This window comes from Macaca fascicularis, chromosome 3, assembly GCF_037993035.2.
Source record: "Macaca fascicularis isolate 582-1 chromosome 3, T2T-MFA8v1.1".
NCBI lineage: Eukaryota > Metazoa > Chordata > Mammalia > Primates > Cercopithecidae > Macaca > Macaca fascicularis.
This window is the reverse complement of record NC_088377.1, coordinates 195652794-195672748: the sequence shown is the minus strand read 5'-3', so window position 1 is coordinate 195672748 and position 19955 is coordinate 195652794. Positions and strand designations below refer to the sequence as shown.

The 19955-nt window shown below is 45.0% G+C and overlaps 1 protein-coding gene across 7 annotated transcripts in view; it reads right to left on the bottom strand.

Moving 5' to 3' along the window:
- DPP6 (dipeptidyl peptidase like 6) overlaps positions 1–19955 on the bottom strand; it is a 1022456-nt gene that overhangs the window by 507292 nt on the left and 495209 nt on the right. Inside the window, exon 1 of one of the 7 annotated variants that reach the window (XM_065542828.2) lies at positions 16855–17046. The exons of the other annotated variants lie outside the window; for them this stretch is intronic. Coding sequence (XP_065398900.1) covers positions 16855–16983 — 129 coding nt within the window. The 5' untranslated portion in view covers positions 16984–17046. Of the gene's footprint in view, positions 1–16854; positions 17047–19955 lie in introns of those variants that run through there. 7 annotated transcript variants of the gene reach the window in all.

Below are 19955 nucleotides of genomic sequence, written 5' to 3'. Positions count from 1 at the left end.
TTACCCATGTCGTGTGGTTTTACAATTTACTGAGACATCTATTTAAAACATCTGCAGATCTTACGACTTTTCTGCTTGAAACTCTCCAACACCTGCCAATCTCACTCAATACCTCCAATCTCACAGAATAAAACCCAGCACCTGCCAGTCTCACAGAATAAAACCCAAACTCTCCAACACCTTCCAATTTCACTCAGAATAAAACTCAAAGCCTCCCTTTGGCCTGCAGGTGCTACGTGAGCACACTCTGCCCCCAGGTAACCCATGGTCAACCTCCTTCATTTCAGTGAAAGCCTTCCCTGATCCCCAGTGGAATACTGCACCTGTCTTGCTTTAACCCTCCACCCTACCTTCCTTTATTTCTCTACATGACAGATATTTCCTTGTTGATTATTACCTTCCCCTACACGCACCTGAGCCCCTAATAAGCTAATTGGTATACAGTAGATGTCCAAGCAATTGTTTGTTCAATTAATTAATAGATAAACGGGAAAAATACCAACTCCTTTCCACAGTAACATCATTGTACTACCAATTAAAGCTGTCATGGAGGACACTCGCTTGAATGTATATATTCTGGCACGTAGTAAGAGCAAATTAGACCACTTTAGAACTGTACATGGTAAACCTACATATTTATAGTAATAGCTATTCTTACAAGGCTGCTTATAATGTCACTGACTAGAAATTAGGTCAATTGTATTAATCTGGCTTTTGTAATAATCACCCATCCAACTTCAAAGCTTAGGTATTTAATCCTTTTAGGAATAATTCAATTGCTATGTACGAAAGTTACCGTGTGAGTTTTAATTAAATGGGCTTTTGTCTAAGAATAAACTTGCCTATTACATTTTGAGGACTGCCAGAATGCAAGGATAATCAATGTACTAAGTTGTACATCTTCAAGACATTATCTAGCTCATCAATTTGAAAATAAAAAACCCTGCCTTCGTTTTATAAATATTTAGGCACTAAAATAAATCATAAAATGCTATCAAATATATTATTGTTTGACATGAATTCAAAACACAAATAGTTCTCAAATGCAAAGCCATAGTGAAATAATTAAAGGCTATTTCGTAAAATTATCAGGACACTGATCTTTGCAGCAGTGGAGAAGAATTCAAGGAAAACTCCTTGAAATCAGAAGCACTTGTTGAGTTGATGAAATTATCTCATTTTTATTAATTTTTAATTTACTGTTTTCATCCTGAAATGAAAATATCTAAATTTCAAGGCACGATTAATCTTTCAGAAGGCAGCACCATCCATTAACCCTCCTTATCTTATCATTGTGTGAGGTCCCTGGGCCACGCAGGAGAGTGGCCGACATTGCCTGTGACTTTCAAAGTCTTCACTCTGTTTTCCTCCCAGGTGCTCTAGGATTGCTGATATCAGCAAGAATGCCCTCCTAAATAATTTATCAACATTTCTTCATAAATCAGATACATAAGGTGAGGGAGTAGTGAACTTTGTGGAGACTTAGTGTTCACTGCGGGGACAGTAATCCATCAAGGTGAACGACAGCTTTTCCAACCAGCTTAAACCACAGCAGGTCTACTGCTCAAAAGAAAAATCAAACATTCGGGGGACTGAAATGGGCTCTTGGAATGTCATCTGCAGTAGCAAGTATATTTGAGAAGGAAACAATCACCAGGAAATAAGACACACATCTTTGACAAATGGAAAAGTGTATTAAATTATCTCAGTCCTGTGATTCCAACTTTACTTAAACGGCAATGGATATGTTTTCTGCACCTGAAATCTACTTTCCTTTATCATTACCAGTCATAAACCCACAGTTCTCTTAAAAGCCTGGTCAATGCTCCACCCCAACCCCCACCTCATTCACGTCTTCCCTGTGATGTGAACAGTAGCGTTCCAACCTCAGGCCCTCCAGCTCCTGTTAGACACAAGCCAGGCAGCCAAAGCACGCTGGCCTGGGTGTCAGGGCAGGTCTCCTCAGAAGACCCTAGCAGAGATAATGCACTCATTCTCTGTCTCTGGGCCTACTCTCTCCTTTGCAAAAATGGTTCTAATGCCTGGATTATCATCTGCATCAAAACCAAAATCTCAGAGTCCCATATCCTGAAGTAACTACTCCAAGAGTTTTGGGGGGAAGACTTGAGCATTTTTTTAAAGTGCTCAAAGTAATTCTGATGATTAAATTTGGAAACTACTGGATTTGAAAGTCAGTGTCTTCAAAGTCTCCAAAGAACATAAACAATGTTTAGGCAATTGTTTAAACAATTTAGCAGTATAACTCATTCATTCAATCACTATGTATTTTTTGACAGGGTCTCACCCTCTGTGGCCCAGGCTGGCGTGGTGTGATTACAGCTCGACCTTTCAGTCTCAAGCAATACTCCTACTTCAGGCTCCCAAGTAGCTGGGACTACAGGTGTGCACTACCACACCCCACTAGTTTTTTGTATTTTTAGTAGAGATGGGGTTTCATCATGTTGCCCAGGCTGGTCTTGAACTCCCGGGCTCAAGTGAAACTCCCTCCTTGGCCTCCCAAAGTGCTGGGATTACAGGCTGAGCCTTTGCACTCAGCACAATCACTATGTTTTGAGCACCCACTGCATGCCACGTACTCTTCTAGGTGCTGAGTGTACAACAGTTAAAAAAAAAAAGTAGGCAATTGCTGACCTCATGGAGCTGACCTTCCAGACACATGAGATGTCAGATGGTGAAACAAGAAATAGAAAAAATAAGCAGAAGAGAAAGTCGGGGGAGGTATAGTGCACAAAGAGCCACCACGTGTGGTTAGCCACGAGCTTCTCCTGGCGACTGACGTCAAAGGGGGTGAAGAATGTGGGATTCGTCCAGAATGTCCCAAAGCCCACAGTAGTCCCCTTGGCAGCAGGGGCTGTGGGGCTCGGTTGGAGGGAGGCGGTAGAGGACTGGATGAAAGCAGCACATGATAATGTGGGGACTGGTGAAGGAGACAGCTTCACTCATATGAGAAAATAAATGGTAGGGACCCTACATGGTAAAAGCGAGCAACATAGAACAGAGTCCGGGTGGATCACATGATCCTCCTGGAGACGCTGTGTCCGTGGCCTGGGCCCACCCACCTGCTGGGCTCCTGCTCTTTCAGCTTTGGCTTGGATGTCTCCTCTTCCAGGAAGCCTTCCTGTATCCTCCCAAGACTTGGCTAGAAAACCCCCGTATATTCTCCTAGCATCTCATTGCCATCTTGCAGCAACCGTGGCCTGTGAATTCACGGACATGACTCCCTCCCCTCCTAGTCTCTCAGTTCCCTGAGGGCAAGGACTGTGTGTTACTCTGTTCCAGGCTTGGCCTGGGACCGGCACATGTCAAGAGAACCTTCCCCGCTTGGTGGAATGAATGGTGGCCTCCTTCTGCCTCTGTGAGTGATGTAGGTCACTTTCAGAATTTGTCTGGAGTTCAGAGACCAAGAATGACCTAGTTCTAAAGCAATGACGCTGTTGCTTGAAGTCTGTATGGCTTCATTTTCTCTTCTTTCCACGCTCTTTCGCCCCCTGCCTATGTTCTCTTCCAGGTCCACGTGCTGTCCTGCCTCACTTGATCTTTCTGTCACCTCACTCTGGCAAAGCCCCTTCTCACAGGTGTGGTTTCTGCACCCTGCATGCTTGCTCACCTGCCCAAACGCCCATGCTCAAGCCCTCCTCTGCTTCGCCATTTACTATTTCTGTCATCCACAGCCTGGCTCCATGCACTTTTATTTCCAGGCTCACCCATGGGGTGCTTCTTCTCTGTGAGAAGTGGCTTCAACCAGTATTGCACAAGCTCAGTGGACACTCCAACAAATGGCATATGTCTCCAGCTAATGTTACTTTTGTTCTCCTCTGCTTTCTCTAACTAGATGGGGCTTTTGCATCTCCTGTTCTGAGTTAACCTACCTTTTATGTATTAAACAGGGTAATCCAGTAGAGAGCTAGAATCCCTTTGCTTAAAAAAAGTTGCCTTCCTGTTGGCTCCTGCTGGTGAACTGGTCTTCATGATATTCATGAAGTGAGCTGACACGGCAGTAGTCCGATTTCCAGATCTCATTCTCATCAACCTGTGAGCCAGTCTTAGCGTCTCCTCAAGACACCACCCTGAGCCTCTTCTTTCTCTGTATCTCAGCACCCCACGGCAAGGAATGCCCCCTCTTGTCCACCCCCAAATCCTTTCCATCCAAGTTTAGTCTCCTCCTGTGAATCTTTTCTGAATGTTCTCCATCCAAGTGACCTCCTCCTGCTCATGGAGAAGACAGGCAGAACAAGCAAGGTGAACGTGGGGCACAGGAGGAACACAAACAGATGCCCAGATGGTGCTCCTGGTCAATACGGGGGCACTGGAAACACGAGGGCATGGAAACAGTTGCAACAAGATAAAAACTACATGGATACCTATAAAACCTCATAATATCCCTTTCAGAGTTTAGATATGTGATGTGATCCTGTTTGTCACTTTAGGGAAAATAGGGCAGTGATGTTCACACCCGAGGGCCACAGAAGTGGAGAAAGGATTCTTGGCACTAGCAGCATTTTTCATGAGCACACCCTGTACTTTTGCAAGAAGGGGTTGGCTTTCTGGAAGAATGATATCATGAAGACCAGACGACCAGCAGGGAAAAAAAATAACAAAAACTGTGATTCCACAGCGCTTCTTGCTTTCTGCAGGAAAGCACCTGTTCATCGGTCAAAGCTCTGGCTGTTCAAAGGCTGGGAGGGGCTGCAGAGACCACCCCTCAGCCTGCCTAGCAATGACCCTCAGGGCTCACTTATTGAGTAATCCAGTACCATCCTTCTTGCTTTCTCTGTGAATACTCGCTGAGACCAGTGAGTACATAAGATTCTGATACTGTTTCGAGGAATTCATTTGTACACAGGTGAGAAAATAAATAGTAAGGACCCTACATGGTAAAAGCAAGCAACATAGAACAGAGTCCGGGTGGATCACATGAGCCTCCTGGAGACGCTGTGTCCATGGCCTGGGCCCACCCACCTGCTGGGAGCTAAACGTCATTGATTAATCCCAGCTGGGCAGGTACATTGCTGGCGGTGTCATGGCCTGTGCCAGCAAGGGTTGCAACTGAACTTCATGACAACCCACGAGGGAATATTTAGTATCTCATATGATCACACCACTCTGGGTAAGAGAACAAGGGCCAGTCTCTAAATAAATAAATAAATAATAAAATTTAGCATCTTGATTGACAGATGTGGGACTTCAGTCTCCCAGAGATGAATGGGCTTTCTCCCACCAGCCAGTACGGTGGCAGCAGAATCTGATCACAGATGCACAGAACTCAAGTCCTACCCCATCAGCTTGTCTCCTTTCCCTGCAGAACTTGATTCACAACCCCAGGGGTAGCGGAGTGACCCGAGTGCAGGTGTCACTGTGAAGCGGGGTCTTCCTGGTAGAAGGCATAAAGCCAAGCGTTTGATGGAAAATGCATAATGCAAAAAAGAAAAAAAATCTTAGACACGAGCCAAAGTGTTACTGCAGAATGTTACTAGAGCTTTCCATTTTTTTTTGGGAAATAAAATTCAATGAACTCACTTATCTCACTGTGTTTTTCACTAAAAAAAAAAAAAAGTTAGTATAGAGAGCCAGTGTGACAATAGACAGATTTCGAGATCTCACCCTCATTGTCTGTGAGCTGGTCTTAGCGCCTCATCAAGACACCACCCTGGGCCTCTTCTTTCTCTGAATCTCGGCACCCCACTGTAGGGAATGCCTCCTCCTTCCACCCCCCACATCCTTTTCATTCAAGTGTCTGCCCAAGTTCAGCTTCCTCCCACAAATCTTTTCTGAATGTTCTCAATCCCAGTGACCTCCTTCTCCCAGAGGCATTTGAGGTACCATTGGATGCCACAATGCCTTGACTTCTCCTGTCTTGATTCAGGTCTTTACATCTCATTTCCTGAAATAAACGATAATCTTCCTGAGGGACAGGGGATGCCACCTTCCTCATCACTGGAGGGCAGAGTCCTTGTCTCACAGACACCTGAACTTGGGTCCCACCAGTGCACATCAACGCTCTTAGTACTCCAGTCTTGACCATCAAATGAGGATGATGGCGCACCTGCCAGGGAGCACCCGGGAGACTGAATGGGATGAGTGTGCAGAGTCCCAAGGGCAAAGCAGCTGCTCCATGCTCCCTGAGCAAGAGGGACCATGGAGGCCGTGACTGTGATGCCGGGCAGACTCAGGCTCTTGCAGAGGAGTTTAAAGAATCCTTTCATGGATCGAAGAGATGGGTATTATTTTAAATATTTCACTAACACTTTTTTTTTTTTTTTTTTGAGACAGAGTCTCACCCTGTCACCCAGGCTGGAGTGTAGTGGCACAATCTTGGCTCACTGCAACCTCTGCCTCCCAGGTTCAAGTGATTCTCATGCCTCAGCCTCCCGAGTAGCTGGGATTACAGGCACACACCACCATGCCTGGCTAATTTTTGTATTTTTTGTAGAGACAGGATTTCGCTATGTTGGCTAGGCTGGTCTTGAACTCCTGACCTCAGGCGATCTGCCCACCTCAGCCTCCCAAAATACTGGGATTACAGGTATGAGCCACTGTGCCCAGCCCACTAACACGTGTTTAAAACTGTTGAGTCATTAATCAGAGGAAACAATCTTCCACCATATTTTTTCATATAATTATTGACAATGCATGTTACTTTCTTATATGAAAATTGACTAGAAGTCATATGTTTTACACTTAGGAATAATCAACATGCCTCAGACGGTGAGGCACAGAAAATATTCTCATATTAAATAATGTTTTACAAATCAATGTGAACTAAAATGCAAGTGCTTCCATTAATTAGAGGAGCCAGAAGAAATGGGAGATGTGAAGAGGCTGCAAAGTGGAAGACAGGAAATTATATTTTACGAGTTGCGAAGTACACAGTTCAGAAGGGCAGAGGAACAGTTAGAGTAAATACTATAGGAATTCCAAGTATTTGCCCATTCACCTTTTCCACTTCAGCCTGTTATAGACTAATAGTTTTCTGATTGTGCACCCTGGGCCTTGCCAGAAACAGTCACACATTAATAACAGCTGTAGTCTGTGAATTATGTTCCACCTTGTCAGCAGGTTCATTTTGATATACTGAATCTGATGAGCTAATAATTATCCCTCCTATATGTTTTGGCAGCTTTGATATTTTAAAAGGAATATTGGCTGGACACAGTGGCTCAAGCCTGTAATCCCAGCTTTTTGGGAGGCCGAGACAGGCGGACCACCTGAGGTCAGGAGTTCGAGACCAGCCTAGTTAACATGGTGAAACCTTATTTCTGCTAAAAATACAAAAAATTAGCCGGGCGTGGTGGTGCATGCCTGTAATCCCAGCTACTCGGGAGGCTGAGGCAGGAGAATCGCTTGAACCCGGCAGGCAGAGGTTGCAGTGAGCCGAAACTGTGCCATTGCACTCCAGCTTGAGTAACAAGAGCAGAACTCCATCTCAAAAACAAACAAAAAGGAATACTAAAATATATGCCACCATCCACATGTGAACAAGGAAGGAAAATTACGACAGAAGAAGGCATCTAGAGAGCTTATTCCCTAACAAATAAAGGAGAAAAACACACGAAGAGCGCTGAGCACTGAGCTGAGCACACAGTAAACATTTGTTAGCTATTAGCTATTTTTATTGTTACAATCCCATGGATTGGAAAATGATGAAGGACAAATCCTTGAACTTGAAAGAATAAAAATTCCTACCAGAATAGGCATATCTGCTAGGCAGCCTCAATGGTTAATAAGATTCAACTGACATCTTGACAACACATTCTAAAGCTTGCACACCATCCTTCAGTAATCCTCATTTCAAAAGGGAGAAGCCTGAAACATAGGATGCCCTGTGGTGGCTCCAACTTGTGGTCCCAGCTACTCGGGAGGCTGAAGCAGGAGAATTCCTTGAACCCAGGAGGTGGAGGCTGCAGTGAGCCGAGATTGCGCCACTGCATTCCAGCCTGGGTGACAGAGCAATACTCTGTCTCAGAAGAAAAAACAAAACAAAACAAAACGGACGACTTTGAGCAGAAGGAGCCACTTGCAAGCAAACCTGCATCTGCGGCTCACTTCAAATTCGTGCCCCATGCTGCTGCTTCTGCAAAGACCATTGAAAAAAAAGAGGGCTTCCAAAAGAAAAACCTCCTCCAGATTTTCCCGCAGCACAGGGCCTCTCTGTGTCATCCCATGACCCCTCTGGAGAAATAGCACAGAAGCTCAGGCACCAACGACAAATGGCCTTCCGCACTTTTTGAAGGGCCTGGCCCAGGAGAGGAGTCACAATGGCAGCAGACCCACAGCTGCCCTGCACCATTGCAAAGATAAATGGAAATACGCACATGTGCAGACACATGCATGTGAACACATGGATACACAAATCCTCTCATGTAATAATACACACACATCACACAGAATTGGTTTCCTAACCCTGTTCCATAATTATCTTTTCATGCTTTCCGTGTTGCTTAAACCAGTACTTTTTGAATCATAAGTGGCCTCAACCAGTAACTAGTAGCACATTAGGAAATACTCCGTTTTACTGATGTTAGTAAATGTCAAAGTGTGAGTGTAACGATGGTCTGATGAAACTTTTGCCATCCATTATATATGTGTATGCACACATAGACACATGTCTATAGATCCTCTCACACAGCTATACATACTGATATGTACACACAGATCCATATAGATGCATTCTATGTGTAGGTGTATATGAGTTGATCAAACAGACTTCTTATTATGGGATATTGCCAAAATTCTGTGAACACTGACAATACTGTTAGTTCCTTCTCTTCCTTTGAAATGCTTATGCACACAACGGAATAAAAGGCACCCCCGGAGGTGAGTCAGACGGGGCCAGGAGGCTGCCTGACATGGAGCGGCAAGGGTCCTTGGGCTGGCTTCATGGCATTTAAGACCAAAGAGTAAAGCAGTGACATGTATGAAAGTATGATGAAATCCCACTGGAAATGTTCATATCTGGTGCCCACGCCCATCTTTGCCACATCACCTGCGACACACACACAGTACCAGGATCCCCCTCATGGCAGAGAAGCTCCACGCCCAGGGCAGGATGTTCCTGTCCCTAGAGGCCTGCACACTGAGAGGAGATAGTCCACATGGCATCTGCCATCCACTCTGGACAGCAGTGTCATTTCTGGAAGCCTCCAGCTTTGACAGATGACGGTGACACCATCTCTCCTCACCCACTCACCCCGTGAGGAAGCTCAGATGAGTCATGCGTTCCTGGAAAACACAGGCAAGTTGTGCCCAGAACTGAGGAAACAGGGACAAACCAAAGAGACAGCCTCTGGCACTCACCTCACAGGACTCAGCAAACAGCCTCCCACTTCTCACCAAACCCCTCTTCTGACCACTGGGGATCTACAGCCCAGACACTGGACTGTGTTCCCTGCCAGCAAAAAGGTACCAGGGGAATGTGAGAAAAAGGAAAAGCATGAATGGATATCCCCCCTCTGCACCCCATAGCATTAGAGCAAAGAGAAGGATGCTTTAGAGGAGACGCATATGTCCCCAGGACTCATCTGCCATTTCCCAACTGGGATTCACCTGGTATGCACAGGTATGACGTCCTCCCACCTGCCCTGTGCTACCTGTGCTAAAGAATTGCAAAGCCCAGGAGAAGCTGAATGGAGAACACAATGAACACCTGTCTGCACTTCATGTAGACGTCGCCAACGTTAGCATTGACTACATTTATGCCTCCACTCTCTCCTTCTATACACACACATACGTACACGTGTGTGTACACACACATACTTTTTGCTAAGCCATTTGAAAATAATTTGCAAACACCACCCCAAAATACTTCAGCATGTGTTTCCCAACATGGACCTTCTTGTATTCTATCAGAACCCTACTCTTACCGCTCTTTTACCACACCTAATACATTCAACACGGATGTTCAGCCCCAATTCAAATTCCCCAATTTTTTCAAAATGTCTTTGGTATCTATTTTTTAAATCAAGGAAACAATCAAGGTTAATGTTGTGTGTGTTTTTTTCAATTTAGTATATTCTCCCCTCAACCTCATTACTTTTTAGTTGGTTTCTTTTTGCTTATATGACATTGTTTATTTTATTTTTATGTTAAGAATCAGGCCAGTTATCTTGTAGAACGGCCCACATCTGGATTTCTCTGCTTGTTTCCTCACGATTAGATTCACTTAACCATTTTGGGCAGTAATAGTATGTAAGTGGCATTTTGGGTGGCAGATGACTTCATATCAGGAAGCACATATTTTGACCCAATATTGGCAATGCTTAGTTTGGCTATTTGCTTAAGTTGTGTCCACTAGACCTCTCCATTAGAAAGGTAATTTTATTTTTTTCATTTTAAGCTAAAAATAAGAATCTGTGAAATTACACATGAACATTCTATGGATATCTTATCCCCAATAACCTATGACAATAATTTTTAGCATTCACTGATCTTTGGTTTAATCAATTATGATATTGGGAATTGCATAATCACGCTTTTCTATATCTGAAATGCTTTCTATATTTATTAGGGAGCATTCTTCTGTAAAGACAAGCTTTCTATTCTTTTTACACTTCCCACATTTTTGTGGGGTAATTTTTTAAAAATTTATTTGTTATACTTTAAGTTCTAGGCTACATGTGCACAGTGTGCAGGTTTGATACATAAGTATACATGTGCCATGTTGGTTTGCTGCATCCATCAACTCGTCATTTACATTAGATATTTCTCCTAATGCTACCCCTCCCCCAGCCCTCCACACCCTGACAGACCCCAGTGTGTGATGCTGCCCACCCTGTATCCAAGTGATCTCGTTGTTCAATTCTTGAGGGATAAATTCTTAAAGCAAAATTTTAGATGTAAAATTCATTGCTGCAGCCCAGGCAGCTCTTTTCCTGGGGTCTCTGTGACCTTTTACAGAGGTACTTCTTGGAGCCGAGTTGTAATTATCAACACATGTGTATGTGTTATGGACTGAATGTTGTGTCCTCCAACAAAATTCATATGTTGAAATCCTAACACCCAGTGTGATGTTAGTAGGAGGTGGAGCCTTTGAGAGGTGAATTGGTTTAGCTCTGTGTTCTCATCCAAATCTCATCTGGAACTGTAATCCCCACATGTTGAGGGAGGGACTTGGTCGGAGGTGATTGGAACATGGAGGTGGTTTCCCCCACGCTGTTCTCGTGATAGTGAGTGAGTTCTCACAAGATCTGATGGTTTAAAAGTGTTTGGCAGTTCCCCCTCACTCGCTCTCTCTTTCCTGCCTCCTTGCAAAGAAGTTGCCTGCTTTCCCTTTGCCTTCTGCCTTGATCGTAAGTTTCCTGAGGCTTCCCCAGCCATGCAGAACTGTGAGTCAATTAAACCTCTTTTCTTTAAAAATTAGCCAGTCTCAGGTAGTTCTTTATGGCAGTGTGAAAACAGACTAATACCAAAGGTAATTGGGTCATGAGGGTAGAGGCTTCATGAATGAGATTAGTGTCCTTATGAGAGAGGATAGTTTTCTCTTCTCTCTCTCTTTCTGCCATGTGAGGCTACAACAAGAAGGCAGCCATCTGCAAACCAGGAAGGGAGCCCTTCTCATCAGCACCAGGTCTGTGGGCACCTTGATCTTGAACTTCCCATCCACCAGAATTGTGTGAAATAAATTTTCTCAACTTTTTGTTTTTTAAGCTATCCAGTCTACGGTCATTTGTCATAGCAGCCAAAGCTAAGACAATGTGTTTTTAAGAAGGCCTTAAATTAATTACTTTTTACGGTAGTTGATATCTAATTTTACACAGCTACCTCCCATTTCCTGACTTCTCCCTCTGAAATCATAGAATGGCTTATTCTACTTCCTGCTTTCATATATAGAGTAAGATATGGAGATAGCAAATGTCTGGCAACAGGTGAAAAATGATGTATAAACTCTCACAGCTTCCAAAAAAAATGGCATTTATTCATTCAAAAATATATGAGTGGCCCCACTATTGTGCTGAGTCCTGAGAATGAAAGAGAAGACCTAGCATCTATCCTCAAAAAGAGGTCACCAGACTCTGTTTCTATGTGCCAGTAAGTTTATTTACAATTACGGACGCAGGACACACTTCTATTATGTCCAGCAGAGACAGTCCCTAAGATTCCAACCTAGGATGAAGACAAGGCTCCCCTTTGTATAACAACTGACAGTGGGGTTGACATCTGCCCTGGCTCACCCGAATCCATACAATGCCCAAGTGGCTCACGTGGCCTGGTCTAGCATGCTGTAACTCAGATGTATGTTTTAGAAGTTATATTGAATAGTGATTGTATTAGTCCATTTTTATACTGCTATAAAGAGCTACCTGAGACTGAGTAACTTATTTAAAAAAAAAAAAGATTTTATCAAGTCACAGTTCCATATGGCTGGGGAGGCCTCAGGAAACTTACAATCGTGGTGGAAGGCGAAGGGGAAGCAAGGCACATCTTACCACAGTGAAGCAGGAGGGTGAGAGAGAGCAAAGGGGGAAACATCACACTTTAAAACCACCAGACCTCATGAGAACTCATTCACTATCAGGAGAACAGCAAGAAGGAAACTGCTCTCATGATCCAATTACCTCCAACCTGGTCCTTCCTGGAATACTAGGGATTACAATTCAACATGAGATTTGGATGGAGACACAGAGCCAAATCATATCAATGATTAAGAGTCTGGACTCCAAATTTAACTGCTTGGGCTTTTATCTTAGCACTGGTACAATACCCGTCCTGCCTCACTCCATTTCCTACTGCTCTGTCTGGGCCAACATCCTCTGGCCACTGTGGTCAACTTTCTGCCCTGGGGATGTGCCAGGCTTATTGCCACTCGAGGGTTCTGGAATTTGCTCTTCCCTCTTCTTGGAACATTTCCCCCGGGACTTTTCATGATTCTCTCTCCCATTTCACGCTTTTTAAATGAAGCTTAATCACTCTGGGCCTCAGTTTCTTCATATGCAACATATGGATAAGAATACCTGCCTTATAGAGTTGTTGTGGGAATTCTGAGTTCATGCAAGAAAATGGCCCAGAACTATTCTTAAGCACACAGTAGTCAACAACTATTAAGTTTATTATTATTAATAATTTGACTTGTCTGTCGCTAAAAGTGTTTGTTGTAAGACACCCAAAACAACTTAGGAATCCCTCCAGAGGTAAGGAACATGATATAGAATCCCTGACTTTCTCCAAGAGCCAAATGCGGAGAAACTATATGATTTCTACTGTACCACACAATAAGAGGAGAAAAATTCCCCAGTTAGGAGCCAAATTACCTCACACTAATACAGAGGATTACAGCCTATTGTATGGGCAGAAGTTCTTTGGCCTAATGAGGCCCAAGCTGCAAGCTATTAACTGGAGAGATTAGCTTTAGAGGCAGTGGGTAGACAGACCTGCTCCGGTCAGAACTACTGCTGGATCCCTGAAACTACCATTGCAAGTCAATTAACCAGGAAGGCTCATTGTGTGTATAAAGAGCTGAATCTAAGTTTCTGCTCTAGGACACAAATGTCTTTCTCATTTGGTTCACATATTCACAGGCATTGCTATATGCAATTTTAGCAGAGCTTCTAGATTTTAAATCTCATAAGACTAGTCTTGATCCACTGAGAAAAAAAAAAACCCTTCTCACTTTTACCCACATGATGACTAATGAGAGACTATGTATTTCTAAATACTAGGAATAGTTGTTAAAACACAAGGGTAGGAAAATCGCACTTACGGAGAGTCTGATATTTCTTTGCTAACGCTGCCTTGTATAGTGAATTATTTCCTGCTAAAAGTATTTTTTAAGTAGAACCAAAGTATGGAACAACCACCAATGGCCTCAGTCCTTCCAGCACAATTAAGTCTGGTCACATGTTGGTGCTATTAATGACCACCATCTGCTCAGGTCCTCAGCCCAGCAGCTCTTCACCGCACATCAGAATCTCCACATGGCCAACAAATTACCCAATGCCGCAGATTCTTGAAAGTACCATATGAGCAAAGAAGCCTCCCACCGTGTGCTCTGTCTGGCTAAGCGCAAATGCACATGGTTTCTGGGAAGGCTGGTGGGGCCCAGGCAGCTACGAGTGGCGGGGTCAGTGGGTGCATGTGAATTGCACCAACCTTGCCTCTCCTGGCACTTGACCTGGCTGGGCTCCTCGAGGTGGGCCAGCAGGTGAGTACATGTGCCCTGAGTGTGAAGGTATTGACTCTTCCTCACTCTGCGTCCATTCATGAAAGGGTAGGATTTATTTACAAAGTTGGTGGGAGTCATAGAGAAAGGTCTTAAGAGGTCACCAGAATCATTTGGGGAAAGAAAGGCTTGCATTGGTCTGCTCCAGCTGCCATAACGAAATACCAACGACTGAGTAGTTTAAACAACAGACGTTTCACAGTTCTGAGGCTGGAAGTCCAAGCCAGGTGCCAGCAGCTTCTGTTCCTGCAGAGAGCTCGCTTCCTAGCTTGTGGATTGGCCCCCTTTTCACTGAGTCTGTACATTGGACGGAGACAGAGGAAAAGCTCTAGCTCTGGTGTCTCTTCCTCCCTCCTCTTCTTTTTTTTTTTTTTTTTTTTTGAGACGGAGTCTCACTCTGTCGCCCAGGCTGGAGTGTAGTGGCTGGATCTCAGCTCACTGCAAGCTCCACCTCCCGGGTTTACGCCATTCTCCTGCCTCAGCCTCCCAAGTAGCTGAGACTGCAGGTGCCGCCACCACGCCCGGCTAATTTTTTGTATTTTTTTAAGTAGAGATGGGGTTTCACCATGTTAGCCAGGATGGTCTCAATCTCCCGACCTCGTGATCCGCCCACCTGGGCCTCCCAAAGTGCTGGGATTACAGACGTGAGCCACCACGCCCGGCCTTTTCCTCTTCTTATAAGGACACTAATCCCATCATGGGGCCACACCTTTGTGACCTCATCTGACCCTAATCACCCCCCAGATAACTTACCACCAAAGGCTACCACAATGGAGGTTAGGAGCTCCACAACATTTTGTCTGTAACAAGGCTCGTACTAAAACCGTAGTGAATAAAGGTCAGTTGATACAAATCCGCAGCCATGGTGCCTTCCTGGGTCCTGCCTCGCTCCATTTCCTACTGCTCCACCCGGGCCAACATCCTCTCGCCACTGTGGTCGACCTCCTGCCCTTGGGATGTGCCAGGCTTATTTTGCCACTCAAGGGTTCTAGAATTTGCTCTTCCCTCTGCTTGGAACACTTCCCCCCGGCACTCTTCCTGATTCACTCCCCCATTTCACGCCAGCCTCTGCTCAAATGTCACCTCCTTAAGAAAACGTTTCTTGACCCTCCATCCACAACTGTCTACCCTCTTCTTCCCCGGACTCACACTTCTCTTCTGTCAGAGTCTTCCAGTCCCAAAGACGGGTTCTCAGTTTGCAAGTCCATGTGTTCTCATTAAGTCCCTCACTTGCTCAGGACCAAGTTCCTATGGTTCAATACGGTGCCTTCAAACTATCTGTCACATAATGAGTACTTAGAGATATTTGTTGAAAGAATTAAAACTATTAAGTCGACCAGGTGCAGTGGCTCACGCCTGTAATCCCAGCATTTTGGGATGCTGAGGTGGGCAGATCACCTGAGGTCAGGAGTTCGAGACCAGCCTGGCCAACATGGTGAAACCCCGACTCTACTAAAAATACAAAAATTAGCTGGACCTGGTGGCGGGCACCTGTAGTCTCAGCTACTTGGGAGGCTGAGGCAGGAGAATTGCTTGAACCCAGGAGTTGGAAGTTGCAGTGAGCTGAGATAGCACCATTGCACTCCAGCCAGGGCAGCAAGAGCGAAACTCTGTCTCAAAACAAACAAACAAACAAACAAACAAAAACACAGAAAAGAAAAGAAAAGAAAAAAACCCAAAAACTATAATGTCGGCCCCTTCTCTCAAAGTGTGGAGAGGAAAGACAGAAGCATGAGTTAACAAGGTTGCCATCAGGGAAAGCACAGTCCTTGTGTCAATGCATTCATACGGTCCTTGGCATAGGAAAGATAACCTGAAAAATACACCTTTTCCTTAAAATGGCTCGTGTGCAAGAGTGACAATGACGATATCCCATCCCATGGGAGGGCAGACACTTAGAAAGCTCACCTCTCTCCCTTTCTAGCTAAGCACTTTTTAAACCTTAGCTCATTTGATCCACAAAACACTATGAGGTATTTACTATCCCTGTCCTAATCTCATAAACATGAAATAATGTCCCCAAGGTCACCCAGCAGGTGGTCATGGAGCTAGGATTCCAAGTAGAGTCTGTCTAACTCGAAAACCTGTGGTTTCTTCATGTGTTCTCATTAAAAGCCTGACGGTGTGACAGAGCAACGTGACAGGGTTAGGCAGATTTCTGAAGGCACAGCCTCCTGTGTGAAAATAGACTGGTTTCTAACATTTTGGCTTATAAGGCAATCAGTTAAAAACTTAGCACTCACCACCTTAAAAGGGTAGGGAATTCTGACACAGGCTACAACAAGGATGAACCTATGGATAAAACTGGAGGACATTATGCTACATGGAATAATCCAGGCACAAAGGACAAATACCATCAGCTTCCAGTGAGATGAGGTTCCTAGAGTTGTCAAACTCAGAGACTGAAAGTTGAATGGTGGGTGCCAGGGGCTGGGGGAGAAGGGAATAGGCAGCGCGCATTTAATTAGTGCAGTTTCAGTTCAGGATAAGGAAAAAGCCCTGGAGATGGATGGCGGTAATGGCTGCACAGCAGTGTAAATGCCCTCATGCCACTGAACTGGTCTCTGACAAATGGCTAAGATGGTCCATTTTATTATGCATGCTCTACTACAATGACAGCATTTTTAAATGAGCACATGCAGAAATAAATGCAAAAATTGTTCAGAAAAACTAGAATCTACCTGCAAAATCCACATGGTTCCACATTTAGCGCAAATCGTGCCCATGTGCAAGGCCAAGCCCACATGGAGGGAGACAGCACCAGCATCTGTGAAATGTACCTCAGCGGCCAGGCGCCCATTCATAGCCATGGCTCCTCACAACCGCCTCACGAAGCAAGCACCATGGCCTCTCCTTCCATAAAGTCATGGGATCTAATTGAGTAGGAATTAATCAAATAAAACAGAATAAAATAGAATTAAATGGTTATTTCTACATTTTCTTGTAGGCTGGCCCTTACAGAAAAATGAATTAATTAGGAAGAGGTGGTGCACAGGTTGTGAACTTTCTCTTCTGGCTCTTCGTGTTGTAAGTTTACTCCCTTTAAGCACACAACTAAGACCATAATTCAGTGTATTCATCCCATTAAAATTATTTTTTGCTCATACGTGGAATTATTTTAAATGAAAGAATGGGAGGAAGAAAGAAAACGGGAGAGGAAGCGGATGGTGCAGGGCAAGACAGCAGGAAGGAGATGCCGAGAGGCACTAACTGAGCTGTGAGTGATAAAGACGGGCAAAAAGGGGAAGAGACGTGAACTCCATTTCCAGGGTCAGTCCCCAGGGCTGTGCTAATCCAGGCAGGTTTGATTTCTGTATGCAAAGGCCTGAGCCTGGGGGGCGGGGAAGCCGGTCTGTAACCAAGCACACCTACATGTGATGCATTCCCAGGATGGTGCACCGTAACCCCCGTGCGCCGACTGACACTGATGCAGGGGGTCCTGGACGTGCCTCACAGAGCAGAACCTGCACTGGCAAACTATCAACTGTTCAGTCCCGTTGCTCTCCTATTTTAATTGCTTCCAATGAAAAGGTTTAGCTGTCTCTTTTGGCTTCTGTTTGCAAATTAAATTTTGACCATGTCAACTAATGTGTTAATGGCCATTCCCCAGGAAGCAATTTTTTAAAAAGCATCTCTGGACATCCACAGTATCTTGACTTCATATCTGAATAGGTAAATGAACAAGGCACAAGGGTGATGCTGTCATCCAGGGCGACCCCAGTCTGGGAGATGGGCTAGGAAGGGACTGCCCACGCATGGCCAGGCACGGTGTGTTCAGCACACGCACTGCACGTTGGGGGTGGCTCACGGTGGGGCAGTGGAGGGAGTGGTGAGTGCTGGCCAGATGGCTGTGTGCTTGCCTTGTCTTTCAGAAAACCCATGCTCTGCAATAACCTCATTCCTAATAAGGCATTCTAGGTTCCTCTCAAAACTCCCCGAGGAAGATGTCTCAAACCGCCCTGCGTTACGCTTCACGTGCAGCCATGATCAGCAGGTACCAGCCTTCAAATTCCAGGATCCTCCAAACCATTTCCGCCTGGAGAATGTGATCCAGCAACATGAAAGCAGGCAGCAGCCTCCACGGGGGCTGCCCCAAAGCAAACCTCTGGTAAGGGACTCTGATTGAGGCTCTCCCTGCCCCCGGGGGGTGGTCTCATCTCTGCTAGCGCATCTATTCTCTCTGGGGTCTGCCCGTCTTTCTCCTCTTTACATCCCTCACCCTGTCCAATTAAAGCCTGTTTTCAGGGACAGCGCTTGATAAATTCCTCTTCCCTGCATCATAAAACCAGGATGACAGCCCCTCTGGCTTCCCGCTATGTCTATGCATTTTCCCTATTTCAAAGCACAAGATGAAAGCAATCAGGAGAGTTACAGGGAAAGGTCTTGTTTGTGTAGATTTGGTTTTGGTTCGTTTGCTTGGTGTCTGGAAAAGAGGCATTCTCTGTCACCCTTGAAATCATGGGTCACAGGTACCTGCCTGGGTGTACACCTGGCCAGCTCATCCCTGGCTCCTGAAATCCCGCTCTGCCTGGACTCAGAGGTGTCTGTTCCAGGGACTCAGAGAGGAATCGCTCCACAGGCCATTCCACAGCACACAGACCTGAACATTCAGGATGGCTGGATGCAGGACCAGTCTGCAAGTGGGCCTTCACCAGTGAGAGTCATGAAATATTCAACCACTCCCACTTTCTCTCCTTTCAGAAGCCCGAGCCTACTCAGGAGAATGGGCAGAAATACCACCCTCAGAGTAGGAGGAAGAGGTGATTTTTTTTCACTGCAACATGTTTTGTTTTGTTTTGTTGATTTGTTTTTGTTTTTGAGACAGAGTTTCACTCTGTCACCCAGGCTGGAGTGCAGTGGCACAATCTCGGCTCACTGCAACCTCTGCCTCCCACGTTCAAGCAATTCTCCTGCCTCAGCCTCCCGAGTAGCTGGGATTACAGGTGCCCGCCACCACGCCTGGCTAATTTTGGTATTTTTCAGTAGAGACGGGGTTTCGCCATGTTGGCCAGGCTGGTCTTGAACTCCTAACCTCAGGTGATCCACCCCCTTGGCCTCCCAAAGTGCTGGGATTACAGGTGTGAGCCACCATGCCCGGCCCACTTCAACATTTGATTTGAAGAAGAAAGAGCATTTCTTTTGACAGAGAGCTAAAACCTCCCTGGTATCAGGAACAGACATTTGAATCTAACAGAGGGTTCCAAAACTGCACAGGGAGGTGCCTCAGAACGCTCAGGTGAGCTCGTGCAAGCCTCTGCAGGCTTTCAGTGTGGAAGCTGTTTCCACACCTGTCAGGCTAGAAACTAGCTGTGCCTGAGTAATTAGACATCCACGCTCACTTTCTTAGAGTGACTTCCCGTGGAGTGTGTTTACTTATTACATTAAGTGTAGGTGAAACTTCTTCAGAAAAAATTTCCAAGTACTCTGTGAGGTTCTGAGGTAGAGAATGTAAAAGAATCTAGGTTGAGTATTTCTGCAAAGAAATCGAAGAGCTCTGAGTGACATTCAAAAATTCAAATGCTTTTTTTTCTGGGTGAGCCACTACCCAAGTTTAATGGATCAGCTAATTAAACTGAACTATTAGTTGCTGAACTAACATTTTTCAAAAGAGATGAAGGTTATACAAAGAGGACAAAGATCAACAAAGAGTTTGAATTGAGAAAAGAATTGTAGTATCATTTATCAACTACTCAAGAATCTACTGCTGGCTTTTTACCTTGTCGCAAAATCTGACTGAGGCAGAGAAAGCAATCATCTACCTGGGCTGATTTGATGAGCACGA